We start from the raw sequence: 24,897 nt of genomic DNA, 5'->3' as shown, positions 1-24,897 counted from the left end.
TTACTGTTTTTGTTTGTACCACATTATTCCAAATTACTTGTACCAATTTAGATTGAATAAGGACAAAGTTCTGAGAGAAACTGTTAGTATTTCAGGTCCAATATAACTTTTTATTAGTGAAGAAAGGAGTATAAAAGAGATTGGTTTTATAGTGTGGGGAGGAATAAATAGAACAGAAGGGAAGGTCATGGAGTAGCATAGTGGCACTGCTGTCTCACAGCCTCAGGGACCTGGGTTCAGTTCCACCTTCGGGTGACTGCTGTGTGGGTTTCCTCCGGGTGTTCAAGTTTCCACCCATAGTCTGCTAGTCATCTTAACTCGTCAAAAATTCCAAAACAGATTCCCCTCGTTCTTGAATTGCCAAGTAAAACTGATAGCAGGTTTGATTCCAGCCTTGGGCGATCGTCTGTGTGGAGTTTGCACATTCTGCCCATGTCTGCATGGGTTTCCACCGGGTGCTCTGGTTTCCTCCAACAGTCCAAAGATGTGCAGGTTAGGTGGATTGGCCGAACTAAATTGCCTGTAGTGTTCAAGGATGTGCAGCCTAGGTGGACTAGCCATGAGATAGGGTAGGGTGCTGTAGCTGGGTCTGGGTGGAATCCACCCAGAGGTTCCCACCTTCTTCAGAGAGTCGGTGTGGACCTGATGGGCTGAATAGTGTGTTTCCACACTGTAGGGATTCTATGATTCTATGAAAAATAAAGTTTCTGAAAAAGTCTCACAACATTAATTGCTTCTCGGGTTAAACCACCATCAGTCTCTGATAGGAAAGCAGCTCTATGTTCCGGTGAGACCTTACCTTCTTTATCCACAGACTGCTGAGTTTCTCCAGCACTTTCTGTTTCCATTTCAGATTTTCAGATGACTGTGACAGCACAGGCCGCAGGAAGCATCTGCACATATGTCAATGACTCCACCAAGCCCCAAGCACTGCATCATCAGCAGTAATGTCCCTCAAGAGGGGCTGGGAGGGAAAGGCAGACATGGCCTCCTGCAGAAGCAACAGAGACACTGGGAGTGTGCATGTGTTTTGGTGGCGGGCGGGGTGACATGGTAATTGATAATCTGGATCTTGTCACACGGGACAATTTCAAAGTTTGCAGATGAGAATAAACTTGGAAACATTATTAATGGTAAGGAGGATAGTGTGGAACTCCAAAAAAAAAGATTGACATGTTGGTGCAGTGGGTGAATAGTTGGTGAATAAGATTCAATACAGAGATGAATGAGATGATGCATGTTATAGAACAGAATCATAGAATTCCTACAGTGTGGAAGCAGGCCATTCAGCACATTGAGTCCACAGCAGTCTTCCAAAGAGTATCCAATCCAGACCCGCCCTATCCCATGGCTACTCCTTCTAGCCTGTACATCCCTGAACACTACAGTATGGCCAACCCAGCTAACCTGCATATCTTTGTACTGTGGGAGGAAACCAGAGCCCCCAGAGGAAACCCACGCAGACATGGGGAGATCATGCAAACTCCACACAGCCACCAAGTCAGAAATTGAACCTGGATCCCCGGCACCATGAGGCAGCAGTGCTAATCACGGAGCCACTGTGCCTCCCTTTTTGAAGGAAGAATATTGAAGTATAAAAGAGGGGTTACAGTTCTAAAGGGGGTGTATTATCTACACAGATCATTGAAGATGGAGAGAGTAGTAGATAAACCATACAGAGTTCTCAGCTTTATTAATAGGGGCATAAAGTACAAGAGTAAGGAAGTGATATTGGACTAACATAGAACTGCACAGCATAGGGATGGGTCCTTCAGCCCACAACGTTGACACCAAATTAAACTAATCCCTTCTGCCTGCACTTGGGTCCATATCCCTCCATTCCTTGCTTATTCACGTGCTTATCTAAACGCCCCTTAAACACTCCTGTCATATCTGCCTCCGCCACCACCACTGGTGGCAAGCTCCAGACTCCTACCACTCTCTGTGCAAAAAACTTGACCTCCATGTCTTCATTGAATTTTCCCACTCTCACCTTAAATGTGTGCCCCCTAGTATTAGACATTTCAACTCTGGAGAAAAAGGATTCTGACCATCAACCCCATCTATGCACCTCATAATGTTATGAACTTCCATAAGGTCTCTCCTCTGACTCCGTTGCTCCAGAGAAAACGACCCAAGTTTTTCCAGCCTTGTATGACCTCAGCTGGATGATTGTGTTCAGTTGCAGGTGCCACTTTATAAGAAGGAGTTGAATGAATTGGAGAGAGTGGGAAAAGAGACTTACTTGAATGGTTCCAGGAGTGAGAAACTTCAGTGATGAGGACAGATTGAAGAAGTTGGGACTGTTCTCCTTGAATAGAAGGCAGTTAAGATGAGAGTTGATAGAGGTTTTCAAAATCACAAAAGGGAGCTGAATAGGGGGCAGCTGCTCCAGCATTTAAGAGATAAAAAAGAAGAGGGCAAACAACAATAGACTTGAAGTAATGTGCAAATGAAACAAGGCTGATATGAAAAAACCTTTTCACCCAATGAGTAGTTAGGGCCTAGGAAGCACTTCCTGGAACTCTGGTGGAGGAAGGTTCTATCAAAACATTCAAGAGGGCATTGTATAGTTACTTGCATTGAAATGATGTCCAGAGATATGGGGAAAAGGCAGGAGATTGGCTCTCGGTAATAGAACCAGTGTGGGCATAATTGGCTGAATGGCCTCTTGTTGCATTGTAACAATTCAGAGATTCTGGGAGTGTTGAGGAGTGGGATGGGGGAGTCACACACCAAGGGCCACTTATGTTTTGCCTGGGAGTGACAGGAATACTGGGGGCAAGTTTTGGAGGGTGGAGGTAGAGAAGGAAATTACTCAGGGAAAACAAAACCAACTCTTTCTATTCTGACTGGCAGGCGATGTTTTACATCCTGAAGTGATTTCTTTGGATGGGTAGCTGTTTCCCAATTCTTCAGAATGCTTCTGTTCGCTTTCTGCTGTTTGTGAGGTAGCATTCCGGGGATACTGTGCCTTTGCTTTTCCATCAGAATAAAGGTAAGTTCTGTTGAAAGCAAACAGGAAACTGCATTGTGAGCTGCAAATACAGTGAACTAGATGGCAAGAAATACAAGTAAATTGTACCTTCACATAGCAAGAGTATTGGGGCAAACAAAAAGAGAAATTACCGGACAAAATCAGCAGGTCTGGCAACACCCATGAAGAGAAAGCAGAGTTAACATTTTGAGTCCAGGTAAGTGAGGAGGGAGAAGGTAAAACAGTAAGTGTCAAACCTCCTGTGATCAGACCAACAGGGGTATTAGGTGCTGCCTGACCTGCTGCGCTTTTCCAGCAACACATTTTCAGCTCTGATCTCCAGCATCTGCAGACCTCACTTTCTCCAATAATGGAATGGACCATGGAGTTGCAGAGGGAATGGTTCCTTTAGAAGGCTGACAGAGGAGGATTGGTTTGGGGGTGGATTCACACTGAGGTTTGAATTAATGCTGTCATCACATAATGCAAACTTTTCCATCAACTTGATCTTTATAAAACAAAGAATAAAGAAAGTTTACAGCCCAGGAACAGACCCTTCAGCCTTCCAAGCCTGAGCTACTCCAAATCCACTGTCTGAACCTACCACCCAAATCCTAAGCATCTGTATCCCCCTGCTCCCCACCTATTCATGCATCTGTCCTGACGCACCTTAAATGAATCTACCATGCCTGCCTCTACTACCGCTGTTGGCAACGTGTTCCAAACATCCTCTGTGTGAAATACTTTCCGCATGTATCCCCTTAAACTTTTCGCCTCTCACCTTGAACATGTGACCTCTCTTTATTGAATCCCTGACCCTGGGAAAAAGCGTCTCTCTATCCACCCTGTCTATATCCTTCATGATTTTGTAGACCTCAATCAGGTTCACCACTCAATCTCCTTTCTTCTAATGAAAACAAACCTAACCTACTCAACCTCTCTTCATAGCTAGCACCTTCCATCCCAGGCAACATCCTCATAAGTCTTCTCAGCACCCTCTCCAAAGCATCCTCTTCTTTTTGGTAATGTGGCGACCAGAACTGTACACATTATTCTAAATGCAGCTGAACTAAAGTCTTGTGCAATTTTAACCTGACCTGCTAGCTCTTATACTCAATACCCCGTTCGATGAAGGCGAGCATACCATATGCCTTCTTGATCACTCTATCCACGTGTGCAGCCACCTTCAGGGTACAATGGACCTGAACTCCCAGATCTCTCTGCTCATCAACGTTTCCCAAGGCTCTTCCATTTACAGTATAATTCGCTCTAGAATTAGACTTCCCAAAATGCATCACCTCACATTTGCCTGGATTGAACTCCATCTGCCATTTCTCCACTCAAATCTCCAGTCTATCTATATTTTCCTACATTCTTTGACAGTCCCCTATGCTTTCTGCTACTCCGCCAATCTACGTGTCAACTGCAAACTTACTGATCAGACCAACAATGCCATCTTCCAGATCATTTATGTATATCACCTTCTGTTTATTTCCAGAAGGGAAACATTGAGTGCACCATTTATTTAATTCACCATTATACTTCTTGGTCTATCATTAAACTCACTATTTCTCATTGATAATTTAAACGTAGCAGCTTCGGTTATAAGCCTCACCCCACCAGGTGGCAACTGTGGCTCAACTTGTAGAATGTACAACTTTGAGTCAGAATCCTATGCATTTAAAATAAAACCAGAAGTTGATGGAGAAACTCAGCAGGTCAGGCAGCAGCTGTGGAAAGAGAAATAGAGTTAGTGTTTTGAGTCTGATATAAATCATGGAACTGGAAGAGTTCCAATGAAGTCACGTTAGACTCAAAACATTAAATCTGTTTCTCCCTCTACAGATAGACTCATACAGCATGGAAACAGCCCTCCTGGCCCTATTTGTCTGATTGGTCCCATTTGCAAGCATTTGGCCCATATCCCTCTAAACCTTTCCTATCCAAGTACTTGTCCAAATATGAGTGTACGAATTAGGAACGGATGTAGGCCATCTGGCCCCTCAGAGTGTTGCTGAACAAAGAGACCTTGGAGTGCAAGTTCATAGCTCCTTGAAAGTGGAGTCTCAGATAGAGAGGGTAGTGAAGATAATGTTTGGTATGTTTTCCTTTATTGGTCAGAGCATTGGCTGTAGGAGTGGGGAAGGTCATGTTGTGGCTGATAGAACATTGGTTAGGCCACTTTTGAAATATTGTGTGCAATTCTGATCTCCCTCCTATAGGAAGCATGTTTTTTTTTAGATTAGATTGGATTTCCTACGGTGTGTAAACAGGCCCTTCGGTCCAGCAGGTCCATACCAACCCTCCGAAGAGTAACTCACCCAAACTCCTTTTCCCTCTGACTAATGCATCTAATTGACAATTTAAGCATGGCCAATTCACCTAACCTGTACATCTTTGGACTGTGGGAGGAAATTGGAGCACCTGGAGGAAACCCACGCAGACACGGGGAGAATGTGCAAACTCCACATAGACACCCAAGGTTGGAATCAAACCCGGGACCCTGGTGCTGTGAGGCAACAGTGCTAACCACTGAGCCACCATGCTGACCCCATGTTGTGAAACTTGAAAGGGTTCAGAAAAGATGCACAAGGATGTTCCCAGGGTTGGAGCATTTGAGCTATAGGGAGAGGCTGAATAGGCTGGGTCTGTTTTACCTGGATCATTGAAAGCTGAGGGGTGACCTTACAGAGGTTTATAAAATCATGAGAGGCATGGATAGGGTAAACAGACAAGGTCTTTTCCTGGGTTGGAATAATCCAGAAACTGGAGGGGATAGGTTAAAGGTGAGTGGGGAAGATTTAAAAAGGACATAAGGGGCAACTTTTTCATGCAAAGGGTGGAATGTATATGGAATGAATTGCCAGAGGAAGTGGTGGAGATTGGTACAATTGCAACATTTAAAAGGCATCTGTATAAGTACATGAATAGGAAGGGTTTGGAGAGATATGGGCCAAGTGCTGGCAAATGGGACTGGATTAATTTAGGATATCCAGTCAGCATGGATGAGTTGAACCAAAGGGTCTGTTTCCGTGCTCTACATCTCTATGACACTATACAATGCTTTTGGATATCCTGGGGTTAACATAGAATACAGAACTGTACAGTGTAGGAACAGGCCCTTCAGCCTATGATGCTGTGTTGAACGTGAAGCCAAATTAAATTAATCTCTTCTGTCTGCCCTTGGTCCATATACCTCCATTCCTTGCATAATCATGTGCTTATCTCAAAGTCTTTTAATCATCCCTGTTGTAACTGCTGGTTGTGACAAATGCTACAGAAGCACAAATTCCTCCCTTCAAATTGAAACTCTTTAAAATGGCAACTTACCCTTCTATTGGCTTTTCTGATTTGGACGTGCTCGGATTTCTCTTAATTCACTCACAGGATCTGGGCATGGCTGGCTGGGCCAGTATTTATTGTCCATCCCCAGTTGCAGGCACTATTGAGCTGCCTTCTTGAACTACTGCATTCTACTGTTTATTTTCTCAATGGTAATTCAGCAAATTGCACTCAATTGCCTGCTAAGGACCAGACCAAACCCTTCAAAATATTCAGAAGATAGTCTAGACTCTAACCTTTCCTTATTTTAAAGGTAAATGTAAGGTGTTGCATTCGATTGGTCAAACGATCAGATATAAAGCAAAACACACTTTGTTCATAAATTAGAGTGAAAACACAACAAAAGAAGGAAGGAATTAGAATATCTTGACCCAAAACTTAACAGAACAAAAGATACAGTACTATTACTAATTAATTTTTCCAACATAGTAACATCCCATAATCACACCACTTGGCACGAGACAAATTCAGAAATTAGATTCAAAAAAAGAAATTGCTGGAAAAGTTCAGCATCTGTGGAGAGAGCTCAGAGTTAATGTTTCGGGTCGAGTGACCTTTTGTTTAAAGCAGAGTGGTTTAATCAGCTGCATCATTCCTGGAATATCCACTATACATTGCCAAAAAAAGGTTAGGGTCTGGGCTACCTTTTAAAATGTTTTGAGGGACTCCGGCTTGGTCCGTAACACTAAAAATCCCAGTTCTGCAAGAGCTTGACCACACCCATTCAGGTAAAAACAACGACTGCAGATGCTGGAAACCTGATTCTGGATTAGAGTGGTGCTGGAAAAGCACAGCAGTTCACGCAGTATCCGGGGAGCAGGAAAATCGACGTTTCGGGCAAAAGCCTTTCATCAGGAATAGAGGCAGAGTGTCTGCAGGATGGAGAGATAAATGAGAGGAGGGTGGGGGTGGGGAGAAAGTAGCATAGAGTACAATAGGTGAATGGGGGTGAGGATGGAGGTGATAAGTCAGGGAGGAGGGTGGGGGAAGGTAGCAAAGAGTACAACAGGTGAACGGGGGGTGGAGAGCTTCAGGACAAAAGAAATGACCTGGGAGTTACAGTGGGAGAGGGACTCCCTGAGATTCTTGTAGAGAGAGGAGGAAAACTTCTTCAAGGCAGGCATCCTTGCTGGCACCCACCCTCCCCCTCCGCAGATCCCACTGTCACATCCCCGCCCCCCAGAACCCTGAGGGAAAACCACCTCTGCTCATGACTCCACCCCCATTCACCCCACAGGGTCCGCGCCCTCTCCCAGCTCCACACCCACACCGGATCCCAGCTCCCACCCTGCTGAGTTTTCACCATCCCCCCAGACCTCCCCCTCACTGAGGATGAACGATCAGTCCTCAGCAAAGGACTTACCTTCATCCCCCTCTGCCCACGTATCACTGAATTTAATGCACGCCGTGACATCGAACATTTCTTCCGCCGCCTCCAAGCTTACTTTTACAATCAGGATTCCTGACCACCTTCCGAGGACCCCTTCACCCGCTTCCAACACACTCCGTCCACCTGGACACCCCATGCTGGCCTATTACCCGCCTCAACTTCTTCATTTCCAACTGCCGCTGGGACATTAACCGCCTCAACCTGTCTAACCCCCTCCCCACACCAACTTCTTACCCTCACAACGCGCAGCCCTCCATTCCCTCTGCTCCAATTCGACCTCACCATTAAACGAGCAAATAAAGGGGGTGCAGTGGTAGTCTGGCGCACTGACCTCTACACCGCTGAAGCCAGACGCCAACTCGGAGACACTTCCACATACCGCCCCCTTGACCATGACCTCACCCACCATCGCCAATCCATCATCTTCCAGACCATACAGAACCTCATTCCCTCAGGAGATCTCTCACCCACAGTTTCCAACCTCCGCAGGAACTCCGCACTGCCCGGTTCTACGTCCTTCCCAAGATCCACAAGCCTGACCACCCTGGTCGACCCATTGTCTCAGCCTGCTCCTGCCCCACCGAACACATCTCCACCTATCTCAATACTGTCCTACTCACCCCCCCCCACACCCCCCAGTCCAAGAACTCCCTACATACGTTTGAGACGTCACCCACTCCCTCCATCTCCTCCAAGACTTCCGTTTCCCCAGCTCCCAACGCCTCATCTTCACCATGGAATCCAATCCCTCTACACCTCCATTCGCCATGACCAGGGCCTCCAAACCCTCTGTTTCTTCCTCTCCTGACATCCCCAACAGTACCCTTCCACCGACACTCTGATTCGTTTGGCTGAACTGGTCCTCACCCTTAACAATTTCTCCTTCGAATCCTCCCACTTCCTCCAGACCAAATGGGTAGCCATGGGCACCCATATGGGCCCCAGCTATGCCTGTCCCTTTGTTGGCTATGTAGAACAGTCCATCTTCCATAGTTACACTGGCACCACTCCCCACCTCTTCCTCCGCTACATTGATGACGGCATTGGCGCCACCTCATGCTCCCTCGGTGAGGTTGAGCAATTCATCAACTTCACCAACACATTCCACCCTGAGCTTAAATTTACCGGGACCATCTCTGACATCTCCTTCCCCTTCCTGGACCTCTCCATCTCCATTAATGACGACTGTCTTGATACCAACATTTTGTACAAACCCAATTCCCACAGCTATCTGGATTCCACCTCTTCCCACCCTACCTCCTACAAAAATGCCATCCTGTATTCCCAATTCCTCCGCCTCCACTGTATCTGCTCCCAGGAGGACCAGTTCCACCACAGAACACACCAGATGGCCTCCTTCTTTAGAGACCGCAATTTCCCTTCCCACATGGTTAAAGATGCCCTCCAACGCATCTCGTCCACATCCCACACCTCCACCCTCAGACCCCACCCCTCCAACCGTAACAAGGACAGAACCCCCTTCCCCCGGTGCTCACCTTCCACCCTACCAACCTTCACATAAACCAAATCATCTGCTGACATTTCCATCACCTCCAAATGGACCCCACCACCCGGGATATATTGCCCTCCCCACCCCTTTCCGCAAAGACTCTTCCCCCTGTGACTACCTGGTCAGGTCCACGCCCCTCAACAACCCACCCTCCCGTCCTGGCTCCTTCCCCAGCCACTGCAGGAATTGCAAAACCTGCACCCACACCTCCTCCCTCACCTCCATCCAAGGCCCCAAAAGAGCTTTCCACATCATTCAAAGTTTTACCTAAACATCCACGAATATCATTTATCGTATCCATTGCTCCCGATGCAGTCTCCTTGACATTGTGGAGACTGGATGCCTCCTAGGAACTTTAGGGAACATCTGTGAGACACCCCCACCAATCAACCACACCTCCCTGTGGCCCAACATTTCAACTCCCCCCCACCCCCCACTCAGCCGAGGACATGGAGGTCCTGGGCCTCCTTCACCGCCGTTCCCTCACCACCCGACACCTGGAGGAAGAATGCCTCATATTCTGTCTCGGAACACTTCAACCCCAGAGCATCAATGTGGACTTCACTAGTTTCCTCATTTCCCCTTCCCCCACCTCACCCCAGTTCCAAACTTCCAGCTCAAGACTGTCCCGATGACTTCTCCTACCTGCTTATCTTCCTTTCCACCTATCCACTCCATCCTCCTCTCTGACCTATCACCTTCATCCCCACCCCCATTCACCCATTGTACTCTTTGCTACCCTCCCCCACCCTCCTCTCTGACCTACCATCTCCATCCCCACCCCCATTCACCTATTACACTCTGTGCTACTTTCTCCCCACCCCCACTCTCCTCTCGTTTATCTCTCCAACCTGCAGGCACCCTGCCACCACTCTTGATGAAGGGCTTTTGGCCGAAATGTCGATTTTCCTGCTCCTCAGATGCTGCCTGAACTATTGTGCTTTTCCAGCACCACTCTAATCCACACCCATTCAGACTGCTTCTATTGTTCCAATTTAAAATAAAACCCAAGCGCTCACAAACTGTTTAATTTCTTACAGACTCTCGTTCAATTACTCTCTTAAAAGAAAGCAAGGATAAACTACACCTCTTGAATCCACAGTATCAACACTCACTAATAATTAGAATCATATGATAGGGGGAAAGGGATAGAAGAACATATTAATGGGCCAACAGGTTCATTTGAAACCACAAGCTTTCTGAGCACTTGTGAGGAAGGAGCTGCACTCCGAAAGTTTCCATTTTTTAAATAAACCTGTTGGACTGTAACCTGGTGTCATGTGACTTCTGACTTTGTCCACCTAAGTCTAACACTGGTGTCATGTTGACTGGGTTAGACAAAGAGTTTCAGATGGATTCTAAGCGCCAGTACACGTTGTTGACGTGAATCACCTTTTTCTGCAGTCTACATGCTACATAATGACAAAAGGAATATATGAGGAAGGCAATTGGGAGTGATAATCAAACACGTTCAGAAACAAAAGATGAGACACAGCTGGCAATAGCACTTTTTGACAGAGAAAATGTGTGATATATTTATAATCGGAAGGTATTTATCGACGTTTAAGGTCGGATGGCTGTAAAATTCCGAGAAGACACTTAATGTGCCATTCCTTGATTTTCCTTGAAACTGTCGAAGGCTGAGGAAGAGAAGTCAGGTGGGCTAGAAGATTAAAGTGGGTTAATTAAAGATTAATTATAATCCTCACTGGGCAAATCTGCTTTTGTAACAGAGGCTTTTGCGGAGATGATCACTCACTATGGCAAACCTGTTCGAAGGAGTAACTCTGATAGTGAACAACAGAGACCAGGACCAACTGGATACCCCCCAAGAGCTGGAGAACAAAGTGCGTAACAAGCTGGTGCTGCTCTATTTCGGGTCCAGGGAATGCCCGAAATGCCAGGAGTTTGCCCCCGTGCTGCAGGAGTTCTCCAACCGTCTGCTGGATGAGTTCTATGTGGAACGGGCAGCTCAGCTGGTGCCTGTGTACGTCTCCCAGGATCAAACAAAGGAGAAGGAACAGCAATACCTCCGGACACTGCACAGGAAGTGGCTCTACCTACCTTTCCAGGATAAGTACAAGAGGTAAAGGTGTTGCTGGAACACAACAGGGAATGTAAAAAATTAAAAAAAGTGCTGTCCAAATGACAGCAGAGGCAGGTGCAGGACACAAGGGGGCAATAACGAGGTGAATGAAGAAACAGAAGATGAGTCCAATTAAATTGCAAACAGTTTCAGTGGAACTTATTACTGATAAGAATTGCATGAGATTTTTAAAAAATTCATTCTTAGGATGAGGGCATCACTAGCTAGGCCAGTACTTATTGCCCATCCCTAATCATCTAGAGGGCATTTAATCAATTTATAATCAGAGTCAACTCCAGACTTTTATTAATGATAAATTCGACTATCTGCATAGCAGGATTTGAATCCAGGTCTTCAGAACATAAGCTGTATTGCAAGATTAGTAGTTTAAGCAATAATACCACTACACCATTACCTCCCCAACAGTGTAAAGGGTTATAGTAGATAAATTAGAATTGCTCGTACCCTAACTCACACCTGGTTGTGATCATTCGTCACTACTGTATTTGCTGATCACTGTTCCCCGATTCAATATCTTAACTTTAATGAGACTGTACAAATTAGGAGGAGACCGTTTGGAACCCTGAGTCTGCTCCACTATTCAGTAAGATCATGGCCAATCTGATTGTGGCTTTAACTCCAATTTCCTGTCTGTCTGTGCACACTCCTCTCCCTGCTAACATCCTTATCTTCTTTGTGGGTCTCAAACCTCTCTTATTCAACCTTGAATATATTCAATGACCTCCAATTTTCACTGGGGAGAGAATTCCAAAGCTTAATGAGCTCTGAGAGAAGAAATGTACATCGATGGTTTGGAGTTGGGGCTTACCTGTTGTGTGTCAAAATTCACAGGTAACACTATTGAGTGGTAGTGCAAAGTGTGCAGAGGACATTGAATGTGTGCAGAGGGATATATTAAGATTTAGTGAGTGGGTAAGATGGAGTGCAATGTGAGGTTATCTACTTTGGTCAGAATGACAGCAAAATGGACTATGATTTACATGGTGAAAAATTGCAGCATGCTGTTCACTGGGACCTAGGTGTCCTTGTGCATGAGTCACAAGAAATTGGTTTGCAGATGCAACAGGTAAATAAGAAGGCAAATAGAATATTGTCCTTCATTGCTAGAAGAATGGAGTTTAAAAGTAGGGAAGCTATGCTGCAGCTGTATAGAGTGCTGATGTACAGTTTTGATCTCCTTACTTGAGAAAGAATGTACTGGCATTGGAAGAGGTGCAGAGGAGGTTCCCGAGGTTGTTTGTGGAGTTGAGAGGGTTGGCGTATGAGGAGAGATTGAGTAGACTGGAACTACACTCATTGGAATTTAGAAGAATGGGAGAGGGGGATCTTGTAGAAACATGTAAAATTATGAAGGGGATAGATAAGATAGAAGCAGGGTGGTCGTTTCCACTGGTGAGTGAAACTAGAACTAAGAGGCATCGCCTCAAAATAAGGGGGAGCAGATTTTGGACTGAGTTGAGGAGGAACTTCTTCACCCAGAAGGTTGTGAATCTGTGGAATTCCCTGCCCAGTGAAGCAGTTGAGGCTGCCTAGTTGAATGTTTTTAAGGCAAAGGTACATAAATTTTTAAATAGTCAAGGAATTAAGGGTGAGCTAAGTCCATGAAAAGATCAGCCATGATCTGATTGAATGGCAGAGCAGGCTCGAAGGGCCAGATGGCCTACTCCTGCTCCTAGTTCTTATGTTATGTAAATTCCTTTTTATCTCGGTCTTAGATGGGAGACCCCTTATTTTGAAACTGTCTTTAAATTCTAGAGTCCCCTACAAGAGACAACATCCTCTCAGCATTTATCCTGTCAAGCCTCTTCAGAAACTAGTGTTTCCATAAAATTGCCCTAAGATTTAAGAGTAGAAGTAGGCCATTGAGCCCTTTGAGTTAAGAGGCATTTAGCACACTTGCCTTCATTGCTCAGATCTTTGAGTATAGGAGTTGGGACATTATGTTGAGGTTTTACAGGATGTTGGTGAGGCCTCTTCTGAAGTACTGTGTGCAATTCTGGTCACCCTGTTATAGGAAGGATATCATTAAGGTGGAGAGGGTTCAGAAAAGATTTACCAGGATTTTGCTGGAAATTGCGTTATAAGTAGGGGCTGGATAAGTTTGGACCTTTTGAGGTTGAGGGTTGACCTTATAGAGGTTTATAAAATCATGAGGGGTAAAGATAAAACAAAGGCCTTTACCCTAGGATAGGGGATTTTGAGACTAGGGGCATATTTTTAAGGTGAGAGGAGAACGTTTTAAAAAAAGACATGGGGCAACATTTTTACACAGTGAGCGGTTTACGTGTGGAATGAACTGCCGGAGGAAGTGGTGGATGTAGGTACAGTTGCAATATTTAAAAGATATTTGGAGAAGTCCATGAATAAGAAATGTTTGGAACAATATAGGCCAAGTAAAAAATGAGGTCTGCAGATGCTGGAGATCACAGCCGAAAATGTGCTGCTGGTTAAAGCACAGCAGGTTAGGCAGCATCCAAGGAATAGGAAATTCGACGTTTCGGGCATAAGCCCTTCATTCATTCCTGATGAAGGGCTTATGCCCAAAACGTCGAATTTCCTATTCCTTGGATGCTGCCTAACCTGCTGTGCTTTAACCGGCAGCACATTTTCGACAATATAGGCCAAGAGCAGGCATGTGGGACTAGTTTAGTTTGGAATTATGGTTGGCATGGACCAAAGGATCTGTTTCCAAGCTGTATGACTCTGTGAGTCTGCTCCACCACTCAATGAGATCATGGCTGATCTGACTTTGCCCAACTCCTTTCTTGCCTTTTCCCCATAACACTTGATTTCTTTACTGATAAAAAAAAATCAATCCATTGGCTTTGACTGTACTTAACAGACCAGCCTCTACCATTCTCTATAGTAATGAATTCCACAGATTCACTACCCTCTGAACTAATTCCTCTTCATCTCTGTTTAAGTGGGTGTCCCCTTTGAGATGATGCCCTCTGGTCAAAGGGCTGTCCTAGAAGGGGAATCAACCTCGCAGCATATATTGTTGACTTCTCAAAGAATCTTAATAAAACAAAGAACTGCAGATGCTGCAGATCCAAAATAAAAACAGAAATTGCTTGAGAAACTCAGCAGTTCTGGCAGCATCCGTGGAGAGAGAAACAGAGTTAATGTTTTGAGTCCAGATGCCCTTCTTCAGAATGGACAGTTGCTTAGAAAAAGTGGCATATATATATTGAAGACAAGGGGTTTTACAGGAGAGGGGAAATCTTGCATGTTCCAATAAGGTCACCTCTCATTCTTCTAAACTCCAATGAGTATAGACCCAATCTGCTCAATTTTCAAACTCCTCTATGCTGCAGCTCTTCCTTACCTTGTGACACAATGTTACTTGGCTTCTGCATTCCTCTTGTTCTGAACACTTGAACATTCATGACTTTAACTGTCTTATCATTGGTGGCAGTGGCTTGAGTTGCCTAGGCCCTGAGCTTCTGGAATTCCCTCCATAAACTTTCAGCTTCACTCATATTCACTCCCTTCGACCCCAGCATTAAATCATCCTCCTTGATGTCTCCTCGGGTAGCTCAGTGGCCTGTGCACCTCAAGTGTTTTTTTGATGATGTGAAAAGTTCTACAGTCGTGCAAGTTATAGAGTCCTAGTGATGTACAGCATGGAAACAGACTCTTTGGTACAACCCGTCCATGCCGACCAGATATCCCAGCCCAATCTAGTCCCACCTGCCAGCACCCTGCCCATATCCCTCCAAACCTTTCCTATTCATATACCCATCCAAATGCCTCTTAAATGTTGCAATTGTACCAGCCTCCACCACATCCTCTGCCAGCTCATTCCATACACGTACCACCTTCTGCGTGAAAAAGTTGCCCCTTAGGTCTCTTTTATATCTTTCCCTTCTCACCCTAAACCTATGCCCTCTAGTTCTGGACTCCCCGACCCCAGGGAAAAGACTTTGTCTATTTATCCTATCCATGAACCTCCTAAAGTCCCCCGGTAGGTTATCTGTATCATTCCATTTTTCTCCTGGGACTTACTTTTTCTTGTCTGGGCTTTATTCAGTTAGATTTGATGGTTGGTATATTTGCAACATTGACTCATTTGTCACTAGATTCAAGGGAGATTACTTTCTCCTCCAACACAAACTCATTTTGATTTGGGGCAGCATGGTAGCTCAGTGGTTATCACTGCTGCCTCACAGTGCCAGGGACCCAGGTTTGATTCCTGCCTTGGATAAATGACTGTATGGAGTTTGTGCATTCTCCCTGTGTCTGTGCAGGTTTCCTCCCACAATCCAAAGATGTGCAGGTTAGGTGAACTGGTCATGCTAAATTGCCCATAGTCAGGGGTGAATACGGGGAAGAGATCTGGGTGGCCTCCTCTTCAGAGAGTTGGTATGGACTTGTTGGGCCAAAGGGCCTGTTTCCACACTGTAGGGAATCTAATCTGATTTATTATTATCACATGTCCCTAGATACAGTGAAAAGTTTGGTTTTACATGTAGCACAGGCAGATCACACCAAACAAAGTGCATTATGGTAATTGGACAGAGCGAGGAATGCAATGTTACGGCTGCACAGAAGGTGCAAAAGACCAAGATCAACATTAAATTTAACATTTGAGAGATCCATTCAGAAGTCTGACAACAGCAAGGAAGAAGCTGTTCTTGAATCTGTTGGTATGTGTATTTAAGCTTTTGTATCTTCTGCCTGACAGAAGAGGTTGGAAGAGTTTATAACCAGAGCGAGAGAGGTCTTTGATGTTGGCTGCCTTCCCGAGGCAGGGAGAAATGTAAATAGAGTCAATGGATGGAAGGTTGGCCTGGGCTATGTTTACAACTCTGAGGTTTCTTACAATCTTGGGCAGAGCAGTTGTACTGTTGTGATGCATCTGGATAGGATGCTTTCTATATTGATCTATAAAAATGGGTAAAAGTTTTTATGGACACGCAAAATTTCCTTAGCCGCCTGAGGAAATAGAGGCATTGTTGTGATTTCTTGACCGTCACGTCAACGTGATGTTGGTGATCGTCACTCTTAGGAATTTGATGCTCTCATCATTAGTGATATAGACAAGAGAATGCCTTCTACCTTGCTTCCTGAAGGGTAGGGGTCATTTAGTATGAAGTCCTGTGCAGGGTCCATTCATAATGGAGAGAAGCAAAGCTCAATGAAAGGGAAACTGCAGTGAGCTTGAGGAGTTTCTAAATTACGTAAAAACAGTGTCAGGGTCTTTTAAGAAAGGTTTTTACCCAGAGTGAGAAATGTTGTGAATATACAGTCAACGATAAGGTGGTCAATATTGTTCAAAATATATCTGACTGTCAAGATGGGTGATTCAGAAGTACAAGGATGGAATGCAATCACAGAATCCCTAAAGTGTGGAAAGAGGCCATTCGGCCCATCAAGTCTGCACCAACCCTCCAAAGAGCAGCCCACACAGATTCCACCCCACCTCCCTCCCCCCCCACAAATTCCACCCCACCTCCCCCCCGACAAATTCCACCCCACCTCCCCCCCCACAAATTCCACCCCACCTCCCCCCCCCACAAATTTCACCCCACCTCCCCCCCCACAAATTTCACCCCACTTCCCCCCCCACAAATTTCACCCCACTTCCCCCCCCCACAAATTTCACCCCACCTCCCCCCCCCCCCCCCACAAATCCTACACCCACCCTATTGCTGTAAGCCTGCATTTCCCTGATTAACCCCTCCAACCTGTATATCCCTGGACACTATGGGCAATTTAGCATGGCTAACCCACCTAACCTGCATTTAAAGTCATAGAGATGTATAGCACAGAAACTGACCTTTCAGTTCAACTCGCCAATGCTGACCAGATGTCCCAACCTAATCTAGTCACGTTTGCCAGCATTACCCCATATTCCTCCAAACCCTTCCTATTCAAATACCCATCCAGAGGGTGAAAATGTTGCTCCTTAGGTCTCTTTTATATCTTTCCCCTCTCACCATAAACCTATGCCCTCTAGTTCTGGAGTCCCCCACCCCAGGGAAAATACTTTTGTCTGTTTGTCCTATCCATGCCCCTCATGATTTTATAAACTCCTTAAGATCACCCCTCAGCTTCCAATGCTCCAGGGAAAACAGCCCCAGCCTATTCAGCCTCTCTCTATAGCTCAAACCCTCCAACCCTGGCAACAGCCTTGTAAATTCTTTCTGAACCCTTTCAAGTTTCACAATATCCTTCCGATAGGAAGGTGACCAGAAATGCATGCAATATTCCAACAGTAAAAAGTGAGGTCTGCAGATGCTGGAGATCAGAGCTGAAAATGTGTTGCTGGTTAAAGCACAGCAGGTTAGGTAGCATCCAAGGAACAGGAAATTCGACGTTTCGGGCCAGAGCCCTTCATCAGGAATGAGGAGAGGGTGCCAGGCAGGCTACGATAAAAGGTAGGGAGGAGGGACTTGGGGGAGGGGCGATGGAGATGTGATAGGTGGAAGGAGGTCAAGGTGAGGGTGATAGGCCGGAGTGGGGTAGGGGCGGAGAGGTCAGGAAGAGGATCTTTGTAGAGGGAGGAAGAGAGCTTCTTCAAGGAAGGCATCCTTGCAAGAGGATTTGCAGTAGGTTAAAATCTTCGAGTAAAAAGTGAGGTCTGCTGATGCTGGAGATCAGAATCCTTTTCCTGACCTCTCCGCCCCCACCCCACTCCGGCCTATCACCCTTGCCTTGACCTCCTTCCACCTATCACATCTCCATCGCCCCTCCCCCAAGTCCCTCCTTCCTACCTTTTATCTTAGCCTGCCTGGCACCCTCTCCTCATTCCTGATGAAGGGCTCTGGCCCGAAACATCGAATTTCCTGTTCCTTGGATGCTGCCTAACCTGCTGTGCTTTAACCAGCAACACATTTTCAGCAATATTCCAACAGTGGCCTAACGGTGGCACAGTGGTTAGCACTGCTGTCTCACAGCGCCTGAGACCCGGGTTCAATTCCCGACTCAGGCGACTGACTGTGTGGAGTTTGCACATTCTCCCCGTGTCTGCGTGGGTTTCCTCCGGGTGCTCCGGTTTCCTCCCACAGTCCAAAGATGTGCGGGTCAGGTGAGTTGGCCATGCTAAATTGCCCGTAGTGTTAGGTAAGGGGTAAATGTAGGGGTATGGGTGAATTGCGCTTCGGCGGGTCGGTGTGGACTTGTTGGGCCGAAGGGCCTGTTTCCACACTGTAAGTAATCTAATCTAGTAATCTAATCTAATCAGTACAACAACTTTCTATACATCTGCCGATTCCTGTACTCAATACTCTGACCAATAAAGGAAAGCATACCAAACACCTTCTTCACTATCCTATTTACCTGCAGCTTTCAAGGAACAATGAACCTGCACTCTAAGGTTCTTTGTTCAGCAACACTCCCGAGGACTTTAACATTCAGTGTATAAGTCCTGCTAAGATTTGCTTTTCCAAAATGCAGCACCTCTGGAATCTGAGGTAATCTTCTTCGCTGTCCACTACACCTCCAATTTTGGTGTCATCTGCAAACTTACTAACTTTATCTCCTATATTCACACCTAAATTACTTATGTAAATGATGAAAAGTAGTGGTACCCAGCACCAATCCTTGTGGCACTCGACTGGTCACAGGCCTGCATTCTGAAAAATAACCCTCCACCACCACCCTCTGTCTTCTATCTTTGAGCCAGTTCTGTATCCAAATGGCTAGTTCTCCTTGTATTCCATGAGATCTAACCTTGCTAACCAGTCACCCATGGGGAACCTTGTCAAATGCCTTACTGATGTCCTTATAGATCACATCCACCGCTCCACCTCATTAATCCTCTTTGTTACTTCTTCAAAAATACTCAGTCAAGTTTGTGAGACATGAGTTCCCATGTGAATCCTGCTCCTCAGGATTCCCTCTAACAACTTGCCCGCCACAGATGTCAGGCTCAGCAGTCTGTAGTTCTCCGGCTTTTCCTCACCACCTTTCTTAAATGGTAGTACCACATTAGCCAGCCTCCAGTCTTCCGGCACTTCAACTGTGATTATCGATGATATAAATATCTCAGAAAGGGGCCGAGTAATCACTTCCCTATCTTCCCACAGAGTTCTAGGGTACACCTAATCAGGTCCTCTTTGGACTGTGCGAAGAACTGGAGCACCCGAAGGGAATCCATTCAGACACGGAGAATGTGCAACCTCCACCCAGCCAATCGCCTGAGGGTGGAATCAAACCTACCCTAGCAATGTGAGAGAGCAGTGCTCATCCCAACTTCATTCACGTTTTTCTGAAGTCTTTATCTTCACTGGCGACTATGCCATCTGACCAGTGTTAAGCATAGAATCCCTAACAGTGTGGAAACAGGCCCTTTTGCCCAACAAGTCCACACTGACTTTCCGAAGAGTAACCCACCAGACTTATTCCCCCTACCCAATATTTACCCCTGAATGCACTTACCCTGCACACTATGGGCAATTTAGCACAGCCAATTCATCTAACCTGCACATCTTTGGATTGTGGGAGGAAACCCATGCAGAAATGGGGAGAATATGCAGACTGCACTCGATAGTTGCCTAAGGCTGGAATCGAACCTGGGTCCCTGGTGCTGTGAGTAGCAGTGCTAACCACTGAGTCAGCTGTCCCCTGTGGTATTTACTAAGAATGAAAGAACTTGGATTGATACATGAAATAGGAAACCATTCAGTTCATTGAACCTGCTCCACTAATCAACTAAATCGCGTCTGATCTTCTTATCCAATATGCCATTTTCCTGCACTATCCCCATATTCCTCGATATCGCTAGACATCTATCAATCTCTGCCTTGTGTGATGTCTGAAACTGATCAAGCCTCTGGGGTTGAGGATTCCAAAGATTCACCACCCATCTCAATCCTAAACGGCCTGCCCCTTATCCTGAGACTGTGTACCTTGATTGTAGACCCTTCCCCACAGCCAGAGAAAAACATCCTTGCTGCATTTGCCCTGTCAAGATCTTTGTACATTCCAACGAGATCATCCGTTGTTTTCTAATATCGACACGGTCTTCCCCCATTTCTGCTCAAAGAATCCAGGGACCAATCTGGTGACGCTCTGCATATGCAGGATATCCCGCAGCAATTCACAATCCACAAATTCCTTCTGAAATAAGTCACTGATATGAAGTAGGAAGCATGGCAGCCAAAAACCTCAGTGTCATCAATACATTTTTAAACTGACATTACAAGTGGGATTGAATGTTGGTCACGGCACTGGGGGAAAATCTTCCTGCTGTTCTTTAGCTACTGCTGTGGATTCTGCACATTCACCTTAATCAGACTGCAGTTAGCTACCGCTAAGCAGTGACTACAATTCCAAATATTTTACTGGCTATGAAAAACCCATGGCATGAGTGAGTCAAAGGCATTATACAGATTCTCTTTCTTTCATTTAAAAGAGCTACTTTCAAAAGTTAATATGCGCTTCAACTAATGTTGGTATTTTATTTTCTAGAGAGTTACGAAAGAAGTACAATATCAAGGTCATCCCGAGCATTGTTGTTCTAAAGCCCAATGGAGACCTTATCACTAAAAATGGAGTAGCAGAGATCTCCATGATGGGAGTGGGCTGTTTCAAAAACTGGTGGGAAGCATCTGAGATCATCGATAGGAATTTTCTCCTGGCAGAAGACTTTGAAGACTGGACCTGGAAGAGTATGACTGATCCCTTAAGGCAGATTAAGTACAAAGTTAAAAAATCTGGATGGGGGGGCACAGAAGGCCCATGAAATAAACTAAGCAGTGTTGTGTGTTCCAACTCCAGCTTCCACCCAATGCTTTCCAAACACATTGCATCACAGATCCCCACAATCGACTATTCCCTACTGACACACATTAGCAAAGCCCTAATCCAAACTAAATTGTGGACTGGAACATTGGAAAATTCCTGTCAGAATCCTCTATTATGCAAAGGAAAAAAACCCACTAGATTATTGCATGCAGGCTAAACTACATAACTAGATTTATTCACAAATAAAATGCAACATGTCAAGCAGTACAATACTTATCCCATAGAACTGTAATCAGTCCATAAAACTTTGATATATTCTTGCAATCTTGACATAGGAAAATAGATTCTATTAGTAAATTTTGAGAGATCCACCTCCCAGCCCCAAGTACAATTAGTGATAAATAACAAACTAATGAAAAGACTAGGATGCCCAGAATACAAATGTTTCTCCTCGCTTATTTGGTAGCGCAGCTGCTGCAAATGATTATTTTATTGAATTAACTTCCAAGATAATCGTACTGCTCTGCAACATCTGATCCCAATCTTAAATTACCATATACAAAAGGGGGTTCTCGCTAACAGCAATTGCAGAATACAACTAGTGGACAACAGCCAATCATTCTGCTGCATCTGTGCACATTAATTATTAAAGGAAATCCTTTAGTTGGCTCACTTTGTAATGAGCATGAAAACAATGCACAATAAGACGACAACATTCTTCCTATTAAAGTTATCTTGTACCTGATTTAACTTGCTTCTTCCAGGAATTTTACTTGCACATACATTCAAAAATTATTGAAGGGGAAAAGGTGCAGGATCACTCACAACTGGTCAATGAATTATTTTGACCAACATTTACTGCAAACTCATGTGCTTCACCTTGTGAACCAAGAAGGACTTTATTGTGGCTGTCAGCTAGGGAACAGGCAACTGGGGACAAAGATCAGGGTCAAGTAGTTGAAATGAAGAATATTTACCTCCATCTCATCACTCATTCTTCTCAATGACTCTAGCAAAATCATTAAAAACTCCAGAGAATGAGGGTGGGGGTAAAGGTACTCAAATTTCTCTTCAACCCCCTAGAGTAACTGAAAGCAGTTGAGGCCAATTGTTATCCCATTAATTCCCTTCACTCTGCTATCACTACGTCATCATACAGATACCTGACCCTCTGGTACTCATCATGTGACACACAGTTTACAGTCAGACAACAAGCCAACACTCTGCTTTGGGGGATAGATTTTAACAGTGAAAAACCTGGCCTATTATCAATTCAATGACAACCTCCTGCTCTTACACTTCTCTGAATATCTCATTGACACAGGAGCCAATGTCATTGGTGCAGCCAAGTACCTACAAGCAGAGCAAGCTGCTTATGTCTGGACTGTGACCTGAGTATCAAAGGTCAACTGCTACGGTTTTGAAGACATTAATATTGCCCTTACTTGTTCTGCCTTTCAATGTAAAAGCTGTATATGTTAATTGGAACTGAATGAACAGAGAATAATGCACTCGATACAAGAAAGCCCAGAAAAGATCGCAGCCAAGAGCGATGTACCACAGATGCAATCTTAAATTTGTCTTCTATTCTGATCAGTGAAGTCAAAATAATTGAATATTACATGCTTGGCCTTTAGAATCATTAGAACATCTCTGGTACACACACAAAACAACCCCACCACCCTTGAAACACTTTAACTCCCTCTCCCACTCCACCAAAGACATGCAAGTCCTGGGCCTTCTCCATGACCAAACTCTAGCCACCTGGAGGAAAAACTCATCTTCTGCTTTGGGACCCTCCAACCACACGGGATCAATATAGATTTCACCAGTTTCTTAATTTCCCCACACCCCCACCTTATCCCACACCCAACCTTTCAACTCAGAACACCCTCTTGAACTATCCTACCTGTCCATCTTCCTTCCCATCTACCTTCTCTGACTTCCTTTTTGACCTATCACTATTATTCCCTACCTCCATCTACCTATTGCATTTCCAGCTATTTTCCTTCCAGCCTCACCCCTTCCATTTATCTCTCAGTCCCTTGGGCCACTCCCTCATTCCTGATGAAGAGCTTATACTTGAAACGTTGACTCTCCAGCTCCTTGGATGCTGCCTGACTGGCTGTGCTTTTCCAGCACCACACTTTTCAACTTTAGAATCACTATCCTATCATACTATAACAATTCAGACCAACAGTCACTTCGGAGCAGCGAGAGGCGAGAGCCGGGCGGAGGTGACATTGGTGTGAGGTGATGGTCGGGAAGGCCGGTAAGTATATTTAAACTTCTTACCTCAGGCCAGCGAGGGAGCAAAGGACTTCGGGAAGGGTAAGTAGAACAGTTTATATTTGCGTAGTTGTCAGGCAGGGAGGAAGATATAGAATGCATGAGCCATGGTTTACTAAGGAAGTGAAATCCCTGGTCAAGAAGAAGGAGGCGGCTTATGTTAGGACAAAATGTGAAAACTCAGTTAGGGCACTTGAGGGCTACAAGGAAGTCAGGAAAGATCTAAAAAGAGAGCTCAGAAGAGCCAGGAGGAGACATGAGAAGTTGTTGGATAGGATCAGGGTTAACCCTAAGGCTTTCCATAGGTATTTCAGGAATAAAAGAATGACGAGAGTTAAATTAGGGCCAATCAAGGATAATAGTGGGAAGTTGTATGTGGAGTCAGAGGAGATAAGGGAAGCACTAAATAAACATTTTTCAAGTGTTCATTATAGAAAATGAAAATGTTGGCGAGGAAGATACAGATACTTGCATCTAGACTAGAAGAGATTGAAGTTCACAAGGAAGAGGTATTAGAAATACTGCAGAGTGTGAAAATAGACAAGTCCCCTGGGCCTGATGGGATCTATCCTGAATCCTCTGGGAAGCAAGGGAAAAGATTGCCGAACCTTTGGCATTGATCTTCAAATAATCATTGTCTAGGAATAGTGCTGAGGACTGGAGGATAGCAAATGTGGTTCCCTTGTTCAAAAAGGGTAGTAGAGACAACCCTGATAATTACAGACCAGTGAGTCTCACTTCAGTTGCTGATAAAGGGTTGGAAAAGGTTATAAGAGATAGGATTTATAACCATCTAGAAAAGAATAATCTGATTAGGGACAGTCAGCACGGTTTTGTGAAGGGTAGGTCGTGCCTAACGAATCTTATTGAGTTTTTTGACAAAGTGACCAAATAGGTCGATGAGAGTAAACCGGTTGATGTGGTGTATATGGATTTCAGCAAGGCATTCGATAAGGTTCCCCACAGTAGGCTATTATACAAAATGCGGAGGAATGGGAATGGGATTGTGGGAGACATAGCAGTTTCGATCAGTAATTGGCTTGCTGAAAGAAAACAGAGGGTTGTAGTTGATGGAACATGTTCATTGTGGTGTCCAGTTACTAGTGGCATACCGCAAGGGTCGGTGTTGGCTCCACTGCTGTTTGTCATTTTTATAAATGATCTGGATGAGGGCTTAGAAGGGTGGGTTAGTAAATTTGCAGACGACACTGAGGTTGGTGGAGTTGTGGATAGTGACGAAGGATGTAGTAGGTTGCAGAAAGACATAGATAGGATGCAGAGCTGGGCTGAGGGGTGACAAATGGAGTTTAATGTGAACAAGTGCGAGGTGATACACTTTGGTCGGAGTAACCGGAATGCAAAGTACTGGGCTAATGGTAAGATTCTTGGGAGCACAGATGAGCAGAGAGATCTCGGTATCCATGTACACAGATCCCTGAAAGTTGCCACCCAGATTGACAGAGTTGTTAAGAAGGCATACAGTGTTTTGGCCTTTATTAATAGAGGGATTGAGTTCCGGAACCAGAAGGTTATGCTGCAGCTTTACAAAGCTCTGGTACGGCCACTCTTGGAGTATTGTGTACAGTTCT

The 24,897-nt window shown here is 45.0% G+C and overlaps 1 protein-coding gene across 1 annotated transcript in view; it reads left to right on the top strand.

Moving 5' to 3' along the window:
* nxnl1 (nucleoredoxin like 1) overlaps positions 1-21,721 on the top strand; it is a 68,721-nt gene extending 47,000 nt beyond the window's left edge. Inside the window, exons 3-4 of the mRNA XM_060855001.1 lie at positions 10,953-11,305; positions 20,744-21,721. Coding sequence (XP_060710984.1) covers positions 10,980-11,305; positions 20,744-21,017 — 600 coding nt within the window. The 5' untranslated portion in view covers positions 10,953-10,979 and the 3' untranslated portion in view covers positions 21,018-21,721. The remainder of the gene's footprint in view (positions 1-10,952; positions 11,306-20,743) is intronic.
* The last annotated feature ends 3,176 nt before the right edge of the window (positions 21,722-24,897 follow it).

This window comes from Hemiscyllium ocellatum, chromosome 45 (assembly GCF_020745735.1).
Source record: "Hemiscyllium ocellatum isolate sHemOce1 chromosome 45, sHemOce1.pat.X.cur, whole genome shotgun sequence".
In the NCBI taxonomy this organism is placed as follows: Eukaryota; Metazoa; Chordata; class Chondrichthyes; order Orectolobiformes; family Hemiscylliidae; genus Hemiscyllium; species Hemiscyllium ocellatum.
This window is presented reverse-complemented; position numbering and strand designations above follow the sequence as displayed.